Source organism: Mustela putorius, unplaced genomic scaffold (assembly GCF_011764305.1).
Source record: "Mustela putorius furo isolate JIRA1106 unplaced genomic scaffold, ASM1176430v1.1 tig00537227_pilon_pilon_pilon, whole genome shotgun sequence".
Lineage (NCBI taxonomy): Eukaryota > Metazoa > Chordata > Mammalia > Carnivora > Mustelidae > Mustela > Mustela putorius.
Window position 1 is genome coordinate 43200090 of NW_025422368.1, and position 25493 is coordinate 43225582.

Below are 25493 nucleotides of genomic sequence, written 5' to 3' on the forward strand. Positions count from 1 at the left end.
ATTCAATATTTCAATAATAATACTAATTCAATAATCTGAATTGCTCTATTATAAAAGCAGTAGCTTCATTAAATAACAAAAGCAATAATAATCACTTAGTGAATTACTGGAGTTAGGATTCCAATAGAAAAGGTAATAATGAGAAGTACAGATAACACTGTTATTAAACATTGCCCTTAAGATAAGAGTGCCATTACTTTGTGAATGCTTTTTGAATGGAGAGAAAAATTGCATGGTAGCAATTCCTCATCTTCTGAATGAGAGAGCTCCTGTTTCCTAGTTCCCTTTGGTAAGATAAGGAAGTACTTACTTTGGTAAGATAAGGAAGTACTATTCGTGACCTTTGAGAAGGGTTTCCTTTACCCTGTGTCCTTAAACTTTCTGATAAACAGTTTTATGTGTGTTTCTGGAGAGACCATCCCCACTTTTTTCTTTTTCTTTTTTTTTTTTTTAAGATTTTATTTATTTATTTGACAGAGAGATCACAAGTAGGCAGAGAGTCAGGCAGAGAAAGAAGGGGAAGCAGGCTCCCTGCTGAGCAGAGAGCCCGATGTGGGACTGGATCCCAGGACACTGAGATCATGACCTGAGCTGAAGGCAGCGGCCCAATCCACTGAGCCACCCAGGCGACCCCATCCCCACTTTTCATTAGATTTTCACATGTGCTTCAACTGAAAAAGGTTAAAAACTACTGTTTTAGAACAAGGAGGGATTTTAGTTAAGTTTTGTTTAGAAATGACAATGTTTTAGTACCAATCTTTTTTTTTTTTCCTTCTTTTAAGAGATAGAGTGCTCACCCATGGGTTTGAGGGGGGATTAAAGGGGAGGGGTGAAGTGAGAGGAGAAAGAGAGAGTCCCAAGTAGGCGCCACATGCAGCCTGGAGCCCGGCTTAGGGGTTTGATCCCAAGTCCATGACCCAAGCTGAAATGAAGAGTCAGAGGCCCAACCGACTTGAGTCCACCTGGCATCCCATCTTAAAATGTTTTTCTTGATTTGTTATACAGTATTAAGTTTTCTGTCGTAATTTGAAGATATTTTTAATTTTCATTGCCATGCTATTCATGTTATGATTTTGTCAGGTATAGGTTAGAATTAGCTTATCTTCTGAGTAGGTATATAGGATGAAAAAAATACACCCATGGCTGTTAATGTTGAATCTGAACTCTAGAGTATATTAAAACTTTTACATAAATACTCAAATAAGCATACCTTACTTCAAAGGCTGTTTCTGGTGGGAATGTTATATTTCATTCAATTAAAAAAGGCAATAGATAGGCAGGAACAATTTATAATACAGTGTGTATGTGTATATTTATACATGTATATATTTAGTTTTAGCACCATGCAGTTGAAGAACACAAAGTTATGACTTAGAATGAAAGAGAATCTCTTGTTTTTATGACAGGTGAACATACTGAGTAAAATAGTGAGCCGAGCAACACCTGGACTTCAGAAGTTCTCAAAAACAGCCAGTATGCTCTGGCTTCTTCAACAGGAGATGGTCACGTGGAGGCTGCTGGCTTCTCTGTATAGGTAAAACTCTGAAGGACTGACTCAGTAACATAAACACACAGTAACCAAAAGACAAAAGTGAAAGTAGTATGTGTTTGGAAATGGGTTCTGCTGTTTTTGATATTTATCATTTTGAATGCCTTGTCATTAGATCATTGTTGGGACTGAGTTAGGAGGGAAGAGGGAATACGAGGTCATAAAGCCGGTAGCTCCCAAGAATATATGTATAATGGTTTAAGGAAAGTGCTGAAAATACTTGAGTACTTAGGAGAGGATAGATAAGAAAAAGAACTGAAAAACAGACTTTATGTCAAGTATCAGTTTGAAAGAAGTTAACCATGTTTTCCTGCTCTCAGATTCTTGCTCTCAGAAAAGTTTTGGCTCTCATTCTGTTGCTTTTTCATCATGATGAGAAAATCTTGAGAGGAAATCAGATTATTTAAATTTTGCCATATGAAAATATTGTATTAAAAAGTTAGGTGTGTGCATTAGTAGGTAGCCAAGAAAGTCTTTTTGCACTGTGTATTTTTAGAATCAGTTTTGTTCAGGTCTCAATATCAGATCCAGAAGATATTTATTGCTTGTAACTTTGTTTTTAAAGAATGATTAAGTTTGCCTGGAAACTCATTCATTTATGCTGACTAGAATACAAGTTTGTGTAAATATGTAGTTTAAGAGGTGATTTCATATATAAATTAAGGCTTTTAATTTTGTGTTATTTTCCCTCAGAGACAGAGTACAGTCTGCATTAGAAGAGGAAAATACATTTGCAGTTACTGTAAGCTTAATTTTTTCCTCTATAAATATTTAAAACTTAAAATGGTTTTTAGTAATAGATTTTTATTTTTGACCATCTTGAGTTTCTTCATTTTAAAAATTTTACAAGTAAAGGGGCACCCCGGTGGCTCAGTGGGTTGAGCCTCTGTCTTCAGCTCAGGTCATGATCTCAGGGGCCTGGGATCAAGCCCCGGGTCGGACTCTCCGCTTGGCGGGGAGCCTGCTTTCTCCTCTCGCTCTGCCTGCCTCTCTGCCTACTTGTGATCTCTCTGTCAAATAAATAAAAAAAAATCTTTTTTACAAGTAAAGATAATCTCATAAAATGTTTAAATATCAATTTATAGAGTAAAATGTAAAATTTCATCTCTCTTACTCTTAAGTCTTTCTGCTACCGCTTTTCTGTGATCCTTATATGTATATACATTCACATGGTTTTTGATTTTGGTTTTTGTTTTGTTTTTAAGATTTTATTTATTTGACAGAAACAGTGAGAGAGCACAAACAGGAGGAGTGGGAGAAGGAGAAGTACGCTTCCCACTAAGCAGGGAGCCTGAAGCAGGGCTCCATCCCAGGACCCTGACCTAAGCTGAAGGCAGATGATTAACGATTGAGCCACCCAGGTGCCCCCACATAGTTGCTGTTTTTTTTTAAATGTATAGTATGATTTCTGTTATATATTATAGTGATTTTCCTTTTTATTCATCAATATTTGTATTTTTTTATGTCAGTTCATGTAGATTTAGCTTATTTTTTCATAATATGCTAGAGTATAAGTGAACCATAATTTTTTCAGACATTCTGATGAACATATTTAGGTTGTTTCCAGTATTTCTGCTATACCAGTCAATAATGCCATGAATATTCTTCAATTTATCTGTATATTCCAAAATTTTCTACATTTCTAGAAGTGAATTGTTGGGTCAAAGTTTGATAGAGATTGTCATATTGCCTTCCCAATGGAATATGTTGATGGTGGGTGAAAATGTTTAATATCAATCATTTGATGTTGCTAATTGCAGAAAAAGTATGTTATTTTAATATGCATATCATTGATCATTAGGAAGGTGGAGTGTTCTTCATTCTTAAGCATTAATATTCTTTTTTTTTTTTTTTTAAGATTTTATTTATTTATTTAACAGACAGAGATCACAAGTAGGCAGAGAGGCAGGTGGTGGTGGGGGGCAGGAAGCAGGCTCCCTGCTGAGCAGAGAGCCCGAAGTAGGAAGCAGGGGTCGATCCCAGAACTCTGAGATCATGACCTGAGCCGAAGGCAGTGACTTAACCTACTGAGCCACCCAGGTGCCCCTTAAGCATTAATATTCTTATACTAAATTGTATATTCAATCCTTTACTTATTTTCCAATTATTATTTCCTCGTGTATGTTAAAGATAGTCTTCTGTTACTTGTCTTTCAATTTTAAGGAGTCTTTGTCAAGCAGATATTTCCCTTTTTTGTGTTCACATCTGTCAGGTTTTCCTTTGTCATTGATTATTTTGTGTCTTGTTAAGGAAGGCCTTTCCTACCTATTTTTAAAGTAATTCTCCAGGGCCACCTCGGTGGCTCAGTGGGCTAAAGCCTCTGCCTTCCTCTCAGGTCATGATCTCAGAGGCCTGGGATTGAGCCCCGCATCAGGCTCTCCAGTCAGCATGGAGCCTGCTTCCTCTTCTGTCTTTGCCTGCCTCTCTGCCTACTTGTGATCTCTGTCAAATAAATAAATAAGATCTTTAAAAAATAAATAAGTAAATAAAATATTCCCCAGTGTTTTCTTCTAAACCCAAATCTCATTTTCTTCATAATAAGCTCTTGGAATTCACCTAGAGTAATTTTGTCTCTGAAGTAAGAAAGAGATTTAACTTTTTTCAGATGGATATCCATTTAGTCCCAACACCACTTATCAAACAAATGTATTTATCATATTTATACATATATCTTCTTTCTCTTTTATTGATTGATTTATTTGAAAACCAGTATTATATAGCTGAGTCTCTAATTCAGAAGTTTTGGTATTTGGCAAGATAAGTCTCCTTCATTTAAAAATACATTTTTGCGGGGCGCCTGGGTGGCTCAGTGGGTTAAGCCTCTGCCTTTGGCTCAGGTCATGATCCCAGGGTCCTGGGATCGAGCCCCTCATCGGGCTCTCTGCTCAGCAGGGAGCCTGCTTCCTCCCCTCTCTCTGCCTGCCTCTCTGCCTGCTTGTCATCTCTCTCTCTCTCTGTCAAATAAATAAATAAATAATTTAAAAAAATACATTTTTGCACACTTTTTTCCAAATGAACTTTGCAATTTTTATTTTTTTGAAAGTCCTATTGGGATATTTATTGAAGTGGCTATTCAATTTGTAAATTTGGGGAGAAGTGACATCTTTACATGTTGAATCTGCATATGATCATAGCATATCTTTCCCATTGTTTACATCTTTTTAACATACAATGTATTATTATTGGTTTCAGAGGTACAGGTGTGAGTGATTCATCAGACTTATATAATACCCAGTGCTCATTATATATCATTTCCTCTCCTAAATGTCCATTACCCAGTTACCCTATCCCTCCACCCCCTCTATTTATTTAGATTTTTTTTAAAGATTTTATTTATTTCTTTGACAGAGACAGATCACAAGTAGGCAGAGAGAGAGGGGAAAGCACGCTCCCTGCTGAGCAGAGAGCCCTGTGAGATCATGACCTGAGCCGAAGGCAGAGGCTTTAACCCACTGAGCCACCCAGGTGCCCCTCAGATGTGTTTTAGCCTCCATGAATATCTGCTTTAATTTATTAATGTAGTGGCATTAATGTAGTTGCATTTTCCTTATGTTGAGTTATCTTCAAGTAGGATAAACTCTGTTATGATATATTCTTAAATAGACTTCTAAATTTTTTAGCTAATATTTTATTGAGAACTTTTGCAAATGTATTTTCTTTTTTTGTTACTTATCCAGTTTTGGTGTCTGAATTCTGTTCCTCTCCAGAACAAGATCATATATCTCCCATCATTGTTCCATCCTCTATTTAAAGAACATGGAAACTACTTGTTCTTTAAAGATGGGATAAAAATATGCCTTTAAAATCATAAAGACCAGGTAGTCTTTGGGGGTTTAATTGCTTTTTATTTTCTGATTATATGTTTGAAGCAACTATAAATAAAAGTGAAAATAAATACACATTTTTATAGTAAATTATTTCAGTCATACATGTCTGTTAATCTGCTCTTCACCTAAAATACTAACATCTTTTCAATCTTTTAATTTATTCATTCTACAAACACTGTTTAATTCTAACCAAGTGACATGCACATATAGGAAGATTGATTATCATATACTTAGGTATTATAGAACTTACTAGTTTTTTGGTGTTTTTTTTTTTTTAAGATTTTATTTATTTATTTATTTGACAGAGATCACAAGTAGGCAGAGAGGCTGGCAGAAAGAGACGGAGAAGCAGGCTCCCCACTGAGCAGAGAGCCCAATGCGGGACTCGATCCCAGGACCCCGGGATCATGACCTGAGCCAAAGGCAGAGGCTTTAACCCACTGAGCCACCCAGGCGCCCCTGAACTTTCTAGTTTTAATAGTTTTCCATTGATTGTTTTATTTTTCTATCTACAAATAGTGATGACTGACTTTGATGTTTTTTCCATACTTATTACTACTTAGTTCTTTTTCTGGTTTTATATATTAGCTAGAACTTTCAAAGTAAAGTTGAATAATTACAGAAATTATTTTCATCTTCTGGATTTTATTTTTTTTGTTTGTTTTAAAGATTTTATTTATTCGTGAGAGTGAGCAAGCAGGGGAGGGGGGAATAGGAAGAGGGACAAGCAGACTCCCTACTCAGCATGTAGCCCAATGTGGGGCTCTAACCCAGGACCCTGAGATCATGACCTGAGCTGAAGTCAGATGCCCACCCAGCTGAGCCTCCCAGGCGCCCATATCTTCTCGCTTTTGAAGGAATATCTCTTTATAGTTACTTTGCTATAGGTTTCAACAAGATAGTCTATTATATTGGCAAAATATTCTATTTCTAATTTATAAAGTTATTTTTTTATCAAGTGACATTTGGCATCTATCAAGGTATTCATATTGCTTTTTCCTTTTTTTAACCCAAAAATAAGATGGATTAATTAATAGATTTGACCCGTGCATCTACTGATCACAAACCTTTTGATACACTGCTTAATATTACTTGCTAATATCTATGTGAAGTTGTCTTTTAAAGTCAGTCTTAAGACCCTTGGATTGTGGGGCACCTGGGTAGCTCAGTGGATTAAAGCCTCTGCCTGCAGCTAGGGTCATGATCCCAGGGTCCTGGGATCGAGCCCCGCATTGGGCTCTCTGCTCAGCAGGGAGCCTGCTTCCTCCTCTCTCTCTGCCTGCTTCTCTGCCTACTTGTGATCTCCGTCTGTCAAATAAATACAATCTTTAAAAAAAAAAAAAAAAAGACCCTTAGATTGTTAAGTTTTACTACCTTTCAACTTCTGCTATGTAAAATGAAAAGAATTTAAAGTTTTTAAATGTTTACTTTCTGATATGTCACATGACTACCTACTGCCCTTTATTAAGATTTTTTTGTGTTTCATTTGTTCTGTGTTTTATTTTTCCCCACAACATCATCTCTGGGGAAGTAATGTTTTAAAATTTGAAGTGTAGGGACGCCTGGGTGGCTCAGTTGGTTGAGCGGCTGCCTTCGGCTCGGGTCATGATCCCAGCATCCTGGGATCGAGTCCCACATCGGGCTCCCTGCTCAGCGGGGAGCCTGCTTCTCCTTCTGCCTCTGCCTGCCACTCTGTCTGCCTGTGCTCACTCTCTCTGACAAATAAATAAATAAAATCTTTAAAAAAAAAAAATAAAATTTGAAGTGTAGCCAGAGAATTAAAGTATCGAGTAAGAGCAGCTGCAAATTGATCTAGCAGTTTGAGATTTTCTTAGGAAAAATTTTCAAACATGAATACACAGATTTATTGTATGGTTAAATGTTTATGCATAATTACATATAATTATGTCAGACACTTTTCCCTTTGTTTTAAAATAATCATCCTAGAACATCTTCTTTTTTTTTCCTCTCCTTCAAATAATTTTTTAATAGGCTCTTAATGCCAGTGAGAAAGTGGTGGTGGAAGCATTATTTCAGAGAGATTCACTTGTCCGACAAAGTCAGGTATGACTAAAATTTTGAAATACTTTTTTATGAAACATGGAGAAAAACTAAATGACATACAAAGAACTGAAGATTTTTAAGTTTAAAACATTAACTTTTTTTCTTTTTGATCTTCTACTTGTAATTAAAAGGCATTAAGAACCTTGTTCTTCAGTTTTTGAATAATAGCCTAGTATTTGCAGGAATAGCCTTTTAAGAATTGTATTATTCCTGTAGAAAATATCTTTCTTTTGCCATATTTGTATATCTTAAAAAAGTAAAAAGTAGTTGGAAAAATTGTTAGTTGGTATTTTTTTAAATAGAAACCTTTTTTAAATTAAGGATGGAAGTACCACTTTAAATAAAACACTGACAGGTTTTATAGTTAATACTTCTTTTTTTTGTTGTTTTTTTTTTTCCTTTCCTAGCTTGTGGTGGATTGGCTAGAGAGTATTGCCAAAGATGAGATCGGAGATTTTTCTGATAATATTGAATTTTATGCAAAATCAGTGTATTGGTAAGTTACTAATCATTTATTCTTAAAGTCACTCAACATTGGCTTTGTTTATTTATCTTTCAGCACATATTCAGTTCTTATTGCTTATTCAGCCTGTCAACAAAACAGATTAAAAACTCTGCCTTTATGGTGTCATAATCATTTAACAGCTTTAGACCACAAATACATAGCCTGTTGGAAATCAGAGCTTTGAAAAAAAGTGTCAGAGTTAATAGATAGAGGATGACAGTGGGTGCAAGTTTAAATAGAAGAGGTCATCAGGGCAGGCCTCTCTAAGAATGTAGCAGGTAGTGAGTGAGAGGAGGCAAAACACAAACATCTGGGGAATAAGCTTTCTTGGCAGGAACAGAAACTGCAAAGATCAGAAAACAAAGTATTTACACAAGGAGGCCAATGTGAACACAGCAAAGAAAAGTATGGTAGGAAATGAGATTGAAGAGGGTCAAATACTATAGGATCTTTATAGGCTGGCCAGGGTAAAGCTATGGGACTTTATTCTAAATGTGATAGAAAACCTTGAGAACAGAATAATGACATGTCTAATATGTATTTTCAAACAGTTACCTGGCTATATTTTCTTAATAATTGTAATTCGATCATCAAAAAGATACTTCAGCTATGTTTACAGCTACTTGTGATTTTTAAAAAAAAAAATTTTGGTCACTGCATCCTTTAATACTTCTAAATTATTTTAGGATCTTGAAGCCAAGAAGCATCCCTAGGTTAAAGGGACAGTTGATTTTAAGACTTGAAAAAGTTCAAATTGTGTTTCAGTTCAGTAACATTATGCCTGTTACAAAGTCTGCAAGTCCATCATTATATCTTTGCTGAACTAGGAGATTAGTGCTATTCAGTGTTTGTTAAAAATTAAATCTTGAGAGGTTGTGATTTTTCCAGGAAAAAATCTTTTTTTTTTTTTTAAAGATTTTATTTATTTATTCGACAGATAGAGATCACAAGTAGGCCAAGAGGCAGGCAGAGAGTGAGGGGAAGCAGGCTCCCTGCTGAGCAGAGAGCTGGACTCGGGGCTTGATCCCAGGACCCTGAGATCATGACCCCAGCCAAAGGCAGAGGTTAACTGACTGAGCCACCCAGGCGCCCCAGAATTTTCATTTAAAACTTAAAAATTTTAGGTAAAATGTTCTGTTAAGGTTTTTGCACAATTTTTTATGGTTAGTCTCCTTTTCTTACTGATCAGTGGAACAGAATATAGAACCCAGAAACAGACCTACGCTTTGATGGTCAGTTGGTATTCAGTAAAGGCATTAAAGCAGTCCAATGGGGGGTATTGAATGTCTTTTCAACAAACCATGCATAAAAAATGGATACTGCTGCAAAAAAAAAGGTCAGCCTTGACACCTCCCTCACACCATACCCAACATTTAATTCAAGGTGGATCACAAAAGCTAAAAACCACACAGCTTTTAGAGGGGAACATCTTTGTGACTTGGGGATAGACAAGAGTTTCTTAGGTCGTGGGAAGCAATAATCAGGGAAGATTGATTGGACTTCATCAAAAAACCTCATTAGAGACATCATTAAGAAAATGAAAGAGAGCAAGCCATATACTGGAAGAAACATGTAAGGCTTGTAGCTGATAGAGAACTACAACTCAATAAAAAGATAATGCAGGGATACCTGTGTGGCTCAGTGGGTTAAAGCCTCTGCCTTGGGCTCAGCTCATGATCCCAGGGTCCTGGGATGGAGCCCCACATCCTGCTCTCTGCTCAGCAGGGAGCCTGCTTCCCTTCCTGTTTCTCTGCCTGCCTCTCTGCTTGCTTGTGACCTCTGTCTGTGAAATGAATAAATAAAATCTTTAAAAAAAAAAAATAGAAAAAGATAATGCAGTAAAAAAGGGCAAAGATTTGACAGATACTTCACAGAAACAGACAGATGAATGGCCAATAAAGACATGGAAACATAGTCAGCATCATTAGTCATCTAAGCTCAAATGCCTCTTTCTATTTAGCATTTTTGCATGTATTTCTGAGTTTGTACTCTCTTTTTCTTACTTTGACTTGATTTTATTTTCTTAAATAGACCTCCTAAATTTTCTCCTGTAAGAACTTTTATACTTTTTCTTATAGGGAAAACACCCTGCATACCCTGAAACAGCGGCAGCTACCTTCTTACATAGGAAGTGTCCGTCCCCTTGTCACTGAATTGGTAAGTTTCTTTGAAATGAAAGTTGTCTTCAAGGATCCATGATTGTTTTTTATTTTATTAATTCATTTATTATTTTTATTTTAAAAGAGTTTTAAAAGAGTTATTTATTTATTTATTTGAGAGAGAGAAGGGAGAGGGTCAGAGGGAGAAGCAGACTCCCTGCTCAGCAGGGAGCCCAATGTAGTACTCAGTCCAGGGACTCCAGGATCATGACCTGAGCCAAAGGTAGTCGCCTAACCAACTGAACCACCCAGGTGCCCCCTGTAATTGTTTTCTAAAGTCTGAGAATTTTTATTCACACAGATCCTAGTTTGGGTTTCCCAAAAGTTTGCATTATACCTTTTAACTCTAAAGCTACTCAGTTACATTTGAATTTGACCAAATGTATTTGAACATATCTGTGGTCCATGAATTGTAAATTGTAGAAGAAGGTTCAGAAAGTGATTTCCCAGCTTTAAAAATAAATTAATTTTGGTTTTACAGTAAGGTTTGACCCTTCAACTGTAAGGTGATGACTTATGAAAGCTCTTTTATAGGGAGACTGGGTGGCTGAACTGAGTTGAGTGTCTGCCTTCAGTTCAGGTTGTGGTCTTGGGATCCTGGGACTGAGCTCCACGTCGGATTCCCTGCTCAGTGGCAAACCTGCTTCTGTTCACCTACCTCCCTGCTGCTTGTGCTCTCTTGCTATCTCTTGCTGTCTGTCTCTAGCAAATAAATAGATAAAACCTAAAAAAAGGGGGGGGACCGCCTAGGTGGCTCAGTGGTCATGATCTTGGGGTCCTGGGATTAAGCCCTGTGTCAGGCTCTCTGCTCAGCGGGGAGCCTGCTTCTCCCTTCTTTCCCTCTCTCTGCCTGCCTCTCTGCCTACTTGTGATCTCTGTCAAATAAATAAATAAAATCTTTAAAAAAAAAAAAAAGGAAAGAAGAAAGCTCTTACATATAAAAAGCAGGGGGAAGAAAGCTTGACGTTAGAAAGGTCATTCCAGGATATGAGTAATAGGAATAACAGTACAATTGAAGAGAACAGGAGTCTAATTCCTGTAGAAATAAAGGAACAGAGCTTTGTGACAGGTGAAGACACGTGCACTAAATATTTATAATGAAAAGTGGGAGAAATAAGTAACAACTGGAAAAATTGATAGAATTCCATTGGGTACCAAAGTGATGTTGATGAAAATTGTTTTGGAAACTACTAGAAGAACTTGCAATAATCATAGCTAAATTACTTTGTAGCAAGCAACTAAAAATCATTTAATCTTAACATCTGAAAAGTGATTTCCTTCTTGGCAGAAAGAGACTGTGCTCGAAAACTGAATGATTGTATTGGTCTGCAGAATATTTGTGAAAGAGCTATTTTCCTTATTGTAAACTTTATTTTCTGAATCAATATTCATATTACTGTATACTTAGTAGCATTTGAAATGAGTCACATTAAAATAGTTTTTCACTTAAAATTCATCATGAAGATCACATGTGCTATTTACTGCAAAAGTGAGGACAATATGTTATCCCAAATGTTTAAAGGCACATTTTGTTCTATTTATGAAAAATAGTAGGTGGGAATAACTGTTTTAGGTGGATTTTATTTACTAGAAATCTGTTCTTAAAACTTTTTTTATTGGACACGATGTGTTTTATATGGTCTTAGTTCCATAGTGGGTTCTCTTCTCAGTATGATCTCAAAGTACCAGCTAAGCATTTTCAAGTTACAGAATGTACTGTCGACTCCCTTAGTTTTCCTCTGGCTCATTCTCCATCTAGGCCTCATTCTGTTTTGTTTTTAAGTTTTTTTGTTTGTTTGTTTTTTGTTTTTTTTTTAATTTGACGGAGAGAGACACAGCAAGAGAGGGAACACAAGCAGGGGGAGTGGGAAAGGGAGAAGCAGGCTTCTCAGTTCCAGGACCCTGGGTTCATGATGTGAGCCAAAGGCAGAGGCTTAACGACTGAGCCACCCAGGTGTCCTCAATTCCGTTTAGAATTAACTTGGTTGTGTAATTGCTACAACAGGGTACAGCTTGTGTCAGCTGGAATGATAAGTAGCATTTTTAGAATTGTCTGGCTAGGCTGCTGTAGTAGTGTTACTGCCTTGCCTGACTAGACCTGTACCTTTGTGGGCCAACAGAGTTTGTTTTGAATGGGCAGCAGATAGTTGTGTGTCTCTCTGGAATACCTGTGATATTTTCACTCCTTTTGTTACTTAACTAAATTGTAAAAAAAGTTATTTCAGTATATAAACTCAGGAGATTTATCATCTCTTGGTGATACTCAAAATATATGTAGGTACAAAGAATTTATCATTGATTTTTTGGGGGGGGGCATATAGGACCCTGATGCTCCTATTAGACAGAAAATGCCCCTTGATGATCTGGATAGAGAAGATGAAGTCCGATTACTCAAGTATCTTTTCACTTTAATCCGTGCTGGAATGACAGAAGAGGTAAGTCATATATCCTGCTGCTTCAGTTTCAAAGTCATAGACTCTTCAAGTTGGAAGGGATCTTTGTGACCACCTAGTTTGTCTCCTCGATGCAATCATCTCTTCCACAGTATTTCCCTGGAAATCATGACCTGAGCTGAAGGCAGAGGTTTTAACCCACTGAGCCATCCAGGTGCCCCCCCTTATCTTGTGTTTAAAATATGCAAGTCAATAGTTTTGATACATTGCATTATTTATTTTTTTCACTGTAGTAAAGTATAACGCAATTTGTCATTTTATTTTTTAGAGATTTTATTTATTTGACAGAGAGAGGTACAGTGAGAGAGGGAACACAAGCAGGGGAAGTGGGAGAGGGAGAAGCAAGCTCCTCACAGAGCAGGGAGCCCGATGCAGGGCTCGATCCCAGGACCCCAGGATCTTGACCTGAGCCGAATGCAGATGCTTAACGACTGAGCCACGCACATGCCCTAAAATTTGTCCTTTTAACCATTTTTTAGTGTACATTTCAGTGCCATTAATTGCATTTACAATTTTATGAAACCATTACATCTTCCCTCAGCCCTTGGTAACTTCTGATCTACTTCTGTCTCTATGAATTTGCCTATTCTAGCTATTTCATGTGAGTGGAATCATGCAATATTTGTTCTTTTGTATCTGATTTATTTTATCCTTCCTTTTTTAGATAGCATATCAAAACATTTTTCCATGTTACTACATAGCATTTATAATTTTTAATAGCCACACATCCAGAATGATGTTTGGGGGAGGGTATTCTATAACTGGTTATATTAATTGGGTTCTCTAGCTTCAAGTGATAGAAACCCAACTCAGGTTATTTACAAGGGAGGAATTGATTGGTTTGTAGAACAGGGAAGTATAGGGGGTTATATTTGGTTTTAAGCAGGATCCGGGGACTCACTAGGATACCATCTCTTTCCCAGGCTCTTGGCTCTGTCCCTCTCTGTGTGGCTTCATTCTCAAGAAGCCTCATGTCACTGATGGCCAGCAGCCCCAGGCTTACATCCTTTTGTCAGTTAGCATTTCCAGCAGAAGGAGTATGTCTCCTCCTCAGAATCTCTAGCAAGAGCCCTGGGAGTGATTCTTGTTAGGTCACATCCCTAATCCTAGAGTTCAGAGGTGGAATCATAGGATCTTACCTAAACCATATGAACTAAATGGGGAAGAGACAGTTCCTAAAGAGGTGATGCTGTCTATCTCACTGGTATGTTTCGCTGATTAGTCTAAGTTCATCTGTTTGGTACAGTTAACATAAATATCAGTGGGCTGAATGAGCACTAGGGCCTTGTCATTATAGAGACTGGTTTTCATAATACTTTTGCTTAGATCAGTGGTCATATCAATCTCTTAAGCCCCATTTGTCTCTAGTGGAACTAAATCCTTGTAGGCACCATGGGAGCCAATTAGTAAGCCCCAAACCAAAAGGATTATTAGGGAAAGAAAGAAAGTTGGAGACCACAGAAGAGACATGCTTGCTGGTGGCAAAATAAATTCCAGTACTAGTTGCCTACATTGTCCTTTGAAATAATTGTGCTTTAAATTATCTAATCCTGAAGTATATTGCTTATACTTTTATTTATTCATTCATTCATTCATTTTTAAAGATTTTATTTATTTGACACAGAAAGAATACAAGCAGGGGGAGCAGCTGGCAGAGGGAGAGGGGGAGAGGGAAGCAGTCTCCCACTAAGCAAGGAGCCCGACATGGGGCTCGATCCTAGGACCCTGGGATCTCAACCTGAACCAAAGGCAGTCACTTAACCAACTGAGACACCCAGGCACCCAGATTTTATTTACTTATTTGAGAGAGAGAACACAAGTGGAGGGGAGAGAGAGAGAAGCAGGCTCCTGGCTGAGCATGGAGCCCGATGTGGGACTTGATCTCAGTACCCTGAGATCTTGACCTGAGCCAAAGGCAGATAGATGCCTAACTGACTGAGCCACCCAGGCGCCCCTGCTTATACTTTTCTTTAAGTCACAAATGCTTTTAACTCTGGTTATATGACTGACTGCCCCTTTTTGTTTCTGAAGGCACAACGACTCTGTAAACGTTGTGGTCAAGCATGGAGAGCTGCAACACTTGAAGGCTGGAAACTCTACCATGACCCTAATGTGAATGGAGGTATTTTAGTAGATTTGATTCTCAGAATGAGATGATATATTTAGCTTAAATGCCAGTCTTTATGAAGCATAGCTTTTGTTTTTAGAAATTGTTGAAATAGGAGTTCTCTATTTTAAACTGTAAATTTTTATTTCTTTTACTGTTTTATAGGAACAGAATTAGAACCTGTTGAAGGGAATCCATATAGAATCATTTGGAAAATAAGTTGTTGGAGAATGGCAGAAGATGTAAGATACAAGAAAACCTTTATTGATACTGATTTTTAATTAATTGCAAGCCTGCTGATGGTGCTGTGAAACATTTAGAGTGGTAGAACACTAAGGTTTCTGTTTCCAAAAAAAATTTTTTTTTTTTTTAAAGTAGGCACCATACCCAGTTGTGGGGCTCGAATCCACAACCCTGAGATTGAGTTGCATGTTCTACTAACTGAGCCAAGAAGTTTTCAGAAAACTTCTGATCACATTGCCTGAGCCAGGCAGGGGCTCATTTTCAAAAAAAACTTCTGATCAAATTGAAGAATGGGTTGGGAGGTTTAACTATTAACCAGAATTATTCAGACACTAAGTACTAAGAATTAAATACTGATAAAAAGTAAAAATAGAATGTATCAAATGAATTCAGAGAATAAGCATTTGGGCTAAATCTGGCTTCCCAGGGAAGAGAATTGAATTGCAGTTTAAAAAATTACTAGGATTTGAGTTGTTGGATATGAAAAGAAGTGGAAGGAATTCTTGGTAGGTTATGTAAGTTGGAAAACCTAACGGAAGGTGGTAGGTCTAGGGCTATCAGGTTGGAGCAGAGGGCTCATAAAAGGAAATAGAGTCAGTTCTGTTACCATACCATATGACCTGTGCTTTCCTAAAAAAAAAAAATCACTGCAGCATGCAAAATTTTGCAGAAAACCCACAGGCCTTTTGGGGAAAATAGAGTTTCGAGCACAGTACTCAAAAACCATCGGCAACACATCAAAAGATAAAAACTTAAGACCCTGTTAAACAGGAAATACACAAATGTTACAGTAAATATGGCATTTTACTTTGAAAAAACACTGAAGTTTACTTGTGCATTTGAGTGTCAGGGCGTTGCAGCTTGTGAGTTACTGTGAGGTGTAGAAGGAGGTTAGCTGAAATTAAAATGAAAATTGTAACTCTTGATACAGATGGAGTTAGCTTATAATATACCTAATGAAGTGAGGTGGCAGATAGATGTTTGAGATATGTTAGTTTTGTGTATTTATAACTGCCTCCATTCAGCTCGGTGTGGTTTTCTGCATTCACCTAGTGTTTCTTGTAGATGAAATTTGTATTATGAGAAATTGCATTATGTTTATGTTGTTCCTTGATAGATCAGTTGCACTGGAACAAATTCACATTTTCAAAACCAGGGTTGGAACAGAACTAATGGAAAAGATGATTGAAAAAGTTAAATTAAGAACAGGCATTGGGGGCGCCTGGGTGGCTCAGTGGGTTAAGCCTCTGCCTTTGGCTCAGGTCATGATCTCAGGGTCCTGGGATTGAGCCCCACATCAGACTCTGCTTGGCAGAGAGCCTGCTTCCTCCTCTCTCTCTGCCTGCCTCTCTGCCTACTTGTGATCTCTATCAAATAAATAAAATCTTAAAAAAAAAAAAGAACAGGCATTGGTGGTCCTCAAGTGTTTCTCTAAAGAAGGAGTATATATCATTGATAGTAGTGAACCATCAAAACTTTGAGAGCACACGGTAACAGTGCTTTAATAAGATTAACATGATAGTGAAAAAAAAAATAGGCTTAAAAATTGAATGGACCAAAGGCTGAGAAACTAGTTAGGAGCCTGTTGGAATTATTTAGACACTAAGTATTAAGGGCCTGTCCTAGGATAATATTGATAGTGGAAAGGAAGGAACAAGAGTGGTCAAAAGGGTGATTGGAAACAAAGGCAGAAGAGGATTCAGGTAAACAGTGAAAGTCTTTGAAGTCTTATTTAGATGATAAGAAAACAGGAAGTGCCATCAATAGAATCTGATAGTAAAATGAACTAATTTGATAAACATAATTAGTCCTGCTTAGGAATTAAATGCAGACTGATAAAAGACAGGTCCCAGGTGCCTTGTTTTGATGTTCTGTAAGTATCAAGTAGTATTAGGCATTTAGGAGCTTCCTAGAGGAAAACAGCTACTCCAGATCTATCTGGAATAAAATTTAACTATGATAAATTTAACTATGATCTTTCATCCTATATTTGAAATTGAGATGATTGATTTTTCCTGAAGATTTCAGCACTGCCTACATCAGCAAACCAAGGAGTCCTTTTTTTTTTTTATCTAAGATTTTATTTATTTATTTGAGAGAGAGAGTGAGCGAACATAAGAGGGGGAAGATCAGAGGGAGAAGCAAACCCCATGCTGAGCAGGAAGCTAATGCAGGACTCAATCTCCAGGATCATAACCTGAGCTGAAGGCAGTCACTCAACCAACTGAGCCACCCTGGCGCCCCAAAGGAGTCCTTACTGCCCCACTAGATCTTTAACTAAAGTTTAGAAACTATCAAGTGAATAAATAAGGCCATTTAGAAGACTTATAAAATTCCAGATTATGAAAAAATGTACATCCTTAGAAAAACAGTATTTCACATTTATACTCCTTGTATTTCAGGAGCTTTTTAATAGATACGAGAGGGCAATTTATGCAGCTTTAAGTGGAAATCTCAAGCAGGTATGTAATCTACTTTAATTCATTTTTCTCCTGTAGATCAAAATCAGATACATAGTCTAATATTCATATATAATAAATTTTATAAGCTTAAGCTTTCTAAGAGTAGCAGTGACAGCAAAATCATGAAATAGAATAGTGACTTGAGTTGCTTAATTTCATGTATGCCTTACACCAAATGATGTTTTAATAAATGGAACCAGACTTTAATTTCTAAGAATTATAAATTTAATTCCAATATATATGTATATTTTTTTACAAAACACATTTATTGATGACTTATAGTGCCCCTCGGTTTATACAGAAGTGTACCACTGAGGCATAGTGACTGTTGGGATTGTTCTATGTTTGTGTATGTGTGTTTCTTACAAACGCTACCACCCCCTGCATTTTATAGCTATTTGTGTGTGTTGTAATAACTAGTTGAAACATCATCTTACATCCAACATGGAAAATTGATGCCATTGTGAACTGAGTATGGAAAAAATCTTAATAGTTAAAACTTTTTAAAAGATTGGTATGAGTTGGGTAATGGGCTGTTTGGTATGTATATTACAATCCAATATGTTTTATGTCATTAAAATGACTTTATAGTCCATATCAATGGAAGTCACTGCTCTCCCCACCCCTTGTTGACTATATATGTGTTTCTGGTTTGGTATGGGGAAAAAAGCTGCTTCCCGTCTGTGACACCTGGGAAGACACAGTGTGGGCCTACTTTCGGGTGATGGTGGACAGTTTGGTAGAACAGGAGATCCGGACATCGGTAGTGAATCTGGATGAAACTGAAGAACTCCCTAGGGAGTATTTGGAAGCAAAGTGAGTTTGTTCTTTTGTTTTTTGTCTTGGTGATTTGCAGTATGCTCTGTAAAGTTTTATTTTGTAGCCCTTATTCATATTACTAATATTGTTTTATCCTTTCCTATTTTCTTTTTAAAGTTGGACCTTAGAAAAGGTATTTGAAGAACTTCAAGCTACTGATAAAAAGGTAAATATTAGTAAGAACATTTTAGGATAACTAGAATAGGAAACAATGTTATGCTGTTGTGCCACGTATCTGAAAAGCAAAAAAATAACCTGAAACTGTTATATTTTCTCCTTTTCCTTATCTCTTATCTAAATGAGAGACATTTTTTTTTAAGATTTTATTTATTTATTTGACAGACAGAGATCACAGGTAAGCAGAGAGGCCGGCAGAGAGAGAAGAGGAAGCTCCCTTGCTGAGCAGAGAGCCTGAAGTGGGGCTTGATCCCAGGACCCTGGGACCATGACCTGAGCTGAAGGCAGAGGCTTTAACCCACTGAGCCACCCAGGCGCCCCAATTTTCTCTCTTTTTGAAAAAGGAAAATGTTAATGGAAAATGAACAAGACATTTCCTAGATCTTAAAATAATCTAATATTTTTAGGTAATATTCTCATAAATAATTTTAAATAACTGAAGTATGTAGCAAAATAATCCAAAGATATAAATAAAATCTATATAGTATAAAAGCTATAAAGTAACTTCCTCCCAACCATTTTATGGTTATTCTCATTCCCCAGAGATGATAAAATATATAGCTATATAGTCTTCTATATCTTTCTCCTTCTCCATAATCTTACAAATATGTGTAAATAATGTAGTTAATTCTGAGATATGATTTTGATTTTTCTTGTTGTTTTTTTTTTTTTGCATCATATTACTTGCATTACTCTCCAACTTGGGAGGAGTGTTTTGTCTTTATTAACTTTTTGAGAGCGAGATTTCATGGAGGGGTAGGGGCAGAGGGAGAAGGAGAATCTTTTTTTTTTAAGATTTTATTTATTTATTTGACAGAGAGATCACAAGTAGTCAGAGAGGCAGGCAAAGTGAGAGGGGAAAGCAGACTCCCCGCCGAGCAGAGAGCCCGATGTGGGGCTCGATCCCAGGACCCTTAGATCATGACCTGAGCCGAAGGCAGAGCCTTAACCCACTAAGCCACCCAGGTGCCCCGGGAAAGAGAATCTTAAGTAGGTTCCATGCCCAGCGCAGAGCCCAAGCATGGAGCCAGACACAGGGCTCAGTTTCATAACCTTGAGATCGTGACCTGAGCTGAAATCAGGAGTCAGATACTTAACTGAGCCACCCAGACACCCCAACTATTTGTTTTTTGTTTTTTGTTTTTTTTTTCTTTTAATGATACTTTCTCCAAGTTAGGGGATACAGATTTAGGGTAACCTGACCTATTCTTTTTAATCATTTCTCTTTTGATGTATTTAGGTTGTTTCTAGCAGTGCAGTGAACATTGTTATATACATATATGCTTATCTACTAGTCCTATTTTAGGGTGTCCTAAAAGCAGGGTTGCTGAAATAAAGAGTAGATATATATTAAATTAATTACCTGGTTGTAGCATTTAATTCATACTCCCATAAGTAATTTATTAATGCAGCCATCTGCCTGCATTCTCACCAGTCCCAGATGTCACACTTTGAATTTTTTGCTAATGTATCAGATTAGGTGGGAAATAGGAACTTGCTGTTCTGCTCTTACTTCCCTGTCTATTCATAAGGCTGCGCAAGTTTTCCTGTGTTTATTGACCATGTGTGAATTTCCTATTCACATCTTTTACCTGTTTTTCTGTTGAGTTTTATCTTTTCCTTTTTACTATGTATAACTGTATAGTAAAGAAATTAATACTTCTTCTGTCAAGTATTTCTTACCAGTCTGTTATTTTGTGGAGATTCCAGCTAATTAAAAATAAAACAAGTAAAGGAATAGATATACATATTAGAATTAGGAATTATATTTATATATTAGAATTAGGAATTAGATATATGTATTAGAAAGAGGGGAATATTTACATATGATGAAAGTATAAATCTAGAAACTCAATTTACTAGAAACTCAGTTACTAGGATTCATAGAAGAATGAGAATTTTTAAGTACCTAAATTCAATACAAAGTTACCCCCCAAAATCATAGCCTGTCTGTATTTTTCACAACTAATTAGAAAAGGATTTGGTGCTCCCCCCAAAAAAAGTCCCATTAAATTATTGACCAAAGCCATAATATACATAGGAATAAAATTAACTAAGGGTTTGAGGACTTTCAAAAAGAAACTGTTGAATCTTATTGGAAGACATGAGTATAAATAGATGTACCATGTTCCTGGATGAGAGGATTTGATGTAAGCCATTTCAAAATTAACATAGAAACTTAATCTTTGGGGGATTATTTCTTTTCTTTCTTTCTTTCTTTTTTTTTTTTAAGATTTTTATTTATTTATTTGACAGGCAGAGATCACAAGTAGGCAGAGAGGCAGGCAGAGAGAGAGAGGTGGAAGCAGGCTCCCCGCTGAGCAGGGATCCTTATGTGGGGCTCGATCCCAGGACCCTGAGATCATGACCTGAGCTGAAAGCAGAGGGTTTAACCTACTGAGCCACCCAGGTGCCCCTGGAGGATTATTTCTAAACAGAATTTTACAAAAAGAAGAATAAATGAGAATGGCAAGAAAACTTGAAAAAGAATAATATGCACTAGTTGCCTTACTTAATAATAAAACAAAATAATTATACAACAAAACAATATGCACTTAACACAGGAATGAATAAATAGATCAGTGAAACACAGACATTGTTATTAGATCCAAATATGTATTAGCACTTATAGATGACAGAGGTGATTTTTCATTTCAAAGGAAGAGGGATTTATTTACATACATGATATGGGCATGATTGACTTTCTGTCTGGAGGAAAACAGCTAAATCCCTACCTCATGCCACATTTTAAAGTCAGTTTCAGATAGAGCAAAGATTTGAACGTAACCAAGAATGAATGCTGCAAGAAAAGTTAGATAATGAAATAAAAAATTAAAACGTGTTTGGCAAAAAAGAAATAAACTATTTGCTTCCAAACAGTGCAACAGAAGGTCACTTATAGTTTTTTCTACTGTCTAATCACTATTTTGGTGGCTTCTGTTATGCATGGTGCCCTTTGCAGAAGAGAATACAAAGGAATGCTTTCAACAACTGCTCTTCGTTTTTGGAGAAATCTTATAGTTTGTTTTGCTTAGGTTACGTGTGCCCTTCCTTTCTGGCTCACCATGGAGTGCCAGAAGAACAATAATAAAATATAAAAAATGAAAGTAATAATATTCAGAGATTAAATTGTTTTAACACAATTCTCTGCTTTCAACGATTGTTCAGCTTGAGTATATTCCAAAGACATTACTTTCTCAAATTTGTTTTCATCTCCTAAGACCCCTCATGTGCAACTTTTCTTGTTTCAAAAGTTGACCTTTGGCTTACTAATGAATACATACTAAAGAATGATCACTGGGAGATTTATGGAAAATGTAAAAATTTTTTCAGAGAGTTTTGGAAGAGAATCAAGAACATTATCATATAGTTCAAAAGTTCCTTATCCTGGGAGACATTGATGGTAAGATACTATACTTTTGTTTTGCTTTCTATGAGTTCTTTGTTTCCTTTCTTTCTTTCTTTTTAAGATTTTATTTGAGAGAGAGGGAGAAAGAGAGCATGAGAGGAGAGAGGTCAGCGGGAGAAGCAGACCCCTGCTGAGCAGGGAGCCCATTAAAAAGTTATCAAAACAGTACAGGACTCACCGCATCTTTTAATCTTTATATCAGCCTATTTGAATGCAGCTATTAATTGTAAGATAATAGAGCTTGAATTTAATCCTGGGTCTGTTTTATATGGGGGTTATTAACAATGAGGTAGTGATTTCATAGTACTATAGGAATACAGTAAATATCCTGAGTAATGTTTATTTCTATTCTTTTGGTCTTTATTCCTATTACTGAATTTTTGCTTTGATGTCTTGTAGGTTTGATGAATGAATTTAACAAATGGCTTTCCAAAAGCAGAAACAATCTACCTGGACACCTTCTCCGCTTCATGACTCACCTCGTTTTGTTTTTCCACACTCTGGGACTACAGATCAAAGTAAATAAAAAAGAACAATTGACTGTCCTTTGCAAGGGTGATGCTGTATGCCTCTCATCAGGAAAACATGCTACTTTTTTGTGGGGTGTTTTGTTTTTTGGTTTTTGGGGTTTTTTTCCCTAGAAATGGTGGTAAGGGTGCAGAAGTCTTTTTTTTTTTAAGATTTTATTTATCTGAGAGAGAGAGAGAGACATGCGGGGAGGGGCCAGGGGAGTGGAATGAGGAGGGAGCCTGACATGAACCCCAGATATGAATCCCAGAACCCCAAAATAATGACCCTGACCTGAAGGCAGACCCTCAGTCGACTGAGCCACCCAAGCGCCCTGGCATAGAAGTCTTCTAGACAGTCTTGTATGGTCACTCAGTGATAACTCACTGTGGATGACCCTTTAGGGCTCTAGTCTATGGATGCAGAATACCAGTGGGGGTTTGTGTGTGTGTGTGTTAAGTAATTTTTTAAAACGATTTTATTAACACACGTGAATGTGCTGAGGAAGGGACAGATAGACAAGCCAACTCACCACTGAGCAGGGAGCTCAGTGTGGGGCTGGATCCCAGCACTTTGAGATTATGACAGGCTCTGAAGTCAGATGCTCATCCAGAGTGAGCAACCCAGGTGCCTTATGTGGTTTTTGATAAATTCATAACTTTATCCTCATCAGTACCCAGTTCTAAATCAACCCACCAAGCTAACTGAACAAGACTACTTTTTCTATGTGAGGTTTCAAACCTTTGTTTTCTTTTTTCTTTTTGTTTCTTTTTCCTAAATGATGGTAACATTTAGTACCTATAGGAGGCAGAATGATAAACAGTAGTTGAAAGTTTGGACTTTGGAGTAGAATCCTGGGTTTGCATCCTTACTCAGCAGCTTCTAGTATGTAATTCTGGGTAAAATAAAAACCTCTGTAGTTTTTTTAGTTTAGAAACTCTTAGTTTCTTCCTCTGTAAATTGTGAACAATGATAGTAACTACTCACAAAGAGTTATGGAAGGTTCATTTGGGCAGCATATAAACTTTGCTAAGCACTTAGCCTCGCATGTAGTCATTGCTCCATGGTAAATATTAAAATCATTCAATCACTTAGTAGAATTTTTATTAGATACCTTGCTGGTACATATAAGCAGTTTTGTTTATAATTGAATTATATCCTTTTTTCTATAAAGGAAGAAGTTTCCATTGAAATTTTAAAGACCTACATACAGGTAAACTTTAAGAATCCACAATTTGATTGTTTTTTTTGTTTGTGTGGTTTTTTTTTTTTTTGGTGGAAACAAAAATCAGAATGGTGATGTTTTAATGCTCAGTGGTGGGGAAGTCATCAGAATCTGTAAGAGATCTTTTAATTATCTTAAGTATATTTTATTTAGAATTTAAAATCATTCTGTTCAGTAGAACAAATCCACATCTATATGAATCTTTCATTAATGTTTGAAATTTTGAAGTGAATTTTTTAAAAAAACACTGCTGATCCCAGAACCTGTTGTTATTATTGACATATTTTGATCTTTTTCTGTTTTTTTTAGCTTTTAATAAATGAGAAGCATACAAATCTTATAGCATTTTATACCTGTCATTTACCTCAAGACCTAGCTGTAGCCCAGTATGCATTATTTTTGGAAGGAGTTACAGAATTTGAGCAGCGCCACCATTGCCTGGAACTGGCTAAAGAAGCAGGTAAAAATGGTTGAGAACTTTTTGTTGGGTTTCACAGGCAAGTTATCATTTTGGCATTAGTAACACTTATCTTTATAGTTTTAAATCTTCTCTTGAGAGAAAAAGAATGAAATTTTTGATGAAATTCTGTTTTAGGAATAAAATAACTTATACTGTAACCCATGTAGAATATCCCTGTTATGGCATTTTCTTTTACAATTTTATAATGTCTTTCATATTGTACACATATTTTTATAGAATTTTAATTCCAGTTTACCAAATCATTGTGACTGTTTAGAGAATATTAGTGTAAATGATTAATTCTGGTTTTTGTCTCTTAAAAAAATTCCTTAGATTTGGATATTGCAGCTATAACAAAGACTGTAGTCGAGAATATCCGAAAGAAAGATAATGGTGAATTCAGTCATCATGACGTGGCCCCAGCCCTAGATACCAGCACTACTGAGGTAACATAAGGGGCAGGGGAGTTGTATGTGTAATTCCTAATCCCTCTTTGGTGGCTCTTTGGTGAACTTCCTCCTTAACATACTCTGCCTCCTTTCTTTAAGAATTTTTCTTTGTCAGCCAAAACCTTTTAAATTTTAAAATTGGCAGCAGACTTAAGGTCTTATGTAAGGGATTTAAGTTACTTGCAGTAGTATTGTGTTAAAGGAAGCTTTATTGGATTATTGGATTATTCTAGACACTTGATCAATCTCTAACTCTTTAAGTAGTTTACTTACCCTATTTTCAGGAAAAAAAAAACAAAAACAAAAAACCATTTTAGAGTAGCCGCTAAGGAATCACCTGGTTAAGTTGGTGGGACATAGAATACTTAATTTCAGACTCATACTCCAAGAAGTTTTTTGTAATTTTTTCAGGATTTTTTTTTTTTTTTTAGATTTTATTTATTTATTTATGTATTTATTTGTCAGAGGAAGAGAGAGAGCAAACTTACAAGCAAGGGGAGCAGCAGGCTCCCCACTGAGCAAGGAGCCCAATGTGGGACTCGATCTTAGAACCCTGGGATCATGACCTGAGCCAAAGGCAGACGCTTAACTGACTGAGCCACCTAGGCATCCCTTTTTTGTAATTTGAGTTACTAAATGTGAGAAGAAACTAAGGAAAGCTAGATTCTTTCATAATTTCATATAGCTTGAGGGATGATCATGTTTACTAGATGTAAGTTAATTCTACTAACTAGAATATATTAGAAAAAGGTACAATCAATGTTTCTTTTTTTTCAAATAAATGAATAGGAGGACCGTTTAAAAATTGACGTAATTGACTGGTTGGTATTTGACCCAGCACAGAGGGCGGAAGCACTTAAACAAGGCAATGCGATAATGAGAAAATTCTTGGGTATGCTTTATTTTAATATTCTCTTCTCAGGCTTTTGTTCAAACTTATATATTCTTAAATTTTTGTTTTGTTGTGGGTTTTTCTTTGTTTTTCTAATCCTTCCGGTGGAGGGGGGCAGGTGACAAAACAGCCATTCTTATATATCAGGTCTAGTATAATGAAACAAAATTAACATTATCATTGTCC

The 25493-nt window shown here is 36.5% G+C and overlaps 1 protein-coding gene across 5 annotated transcripts in view; it reads left to right on the forward strand.

Annotated features, from left to right (window-relative positions):
* NUP107 (nucleoporin 107) overlaps positions 1-25493 on the forward strand; it is a 45259-nt gene that overhangs the window by 12426 nt on the left and 7340 nt on the right. For 4 of the 5 annotated variants that reach the window (XM_045073021.1, XM_004752460.3, XM_013056077.2 and 1 more), the window contains 17 exons: positions 1407-1534; positions 2243-2291; positions 7369-7440; positions 7848-7936; positions 10024-10102; positions 12426-12539; positions 14589-14679; positions 14830-14906; positions 17310-17369; positions 18040-18185; positions 18306-18354; positions 21699-21768; positions 22174-22292; positions 23456-23494; positions 23816-23966; positions 24300-24412; positions 25205-25307. In XM_045073021.1, coding sequence (XP_044928956.1) covers positions 1407-1534; positions 2243-2291; positions 7369-7440; positions 7848-7936; positions 10024-10102; positions 12426-12539; positions 14589-14679; positions 14830-14906; positions 17310-17369; positions 18040-18185; positions 18306-18354; positions 21699-21768; positions 22174-22292; positions 23456-23494; positions 23816-23966; positions 24300-24412; positions 25205-25307 — 1549 coding nt within the window. The remainder of the gene's footprint in view (positions 1-1406; positions 1535-2242; positions 2292-7368; positions 7441-7847; positions 7937-10023; positions 10103-12425; positions 12540-14588; positions 14680-14829; positions 14907-17309; positions 17370-18039; positions 18186-18305; positions 18355-21698; positions 21769-22173; positions 22293-23455; positions 23495-23815; positions 23967-24299; positions 24413-25204; positions 25308-25493) is intronic. The other variant, XM_013056078.2, reaches the window with a different exon arrangement.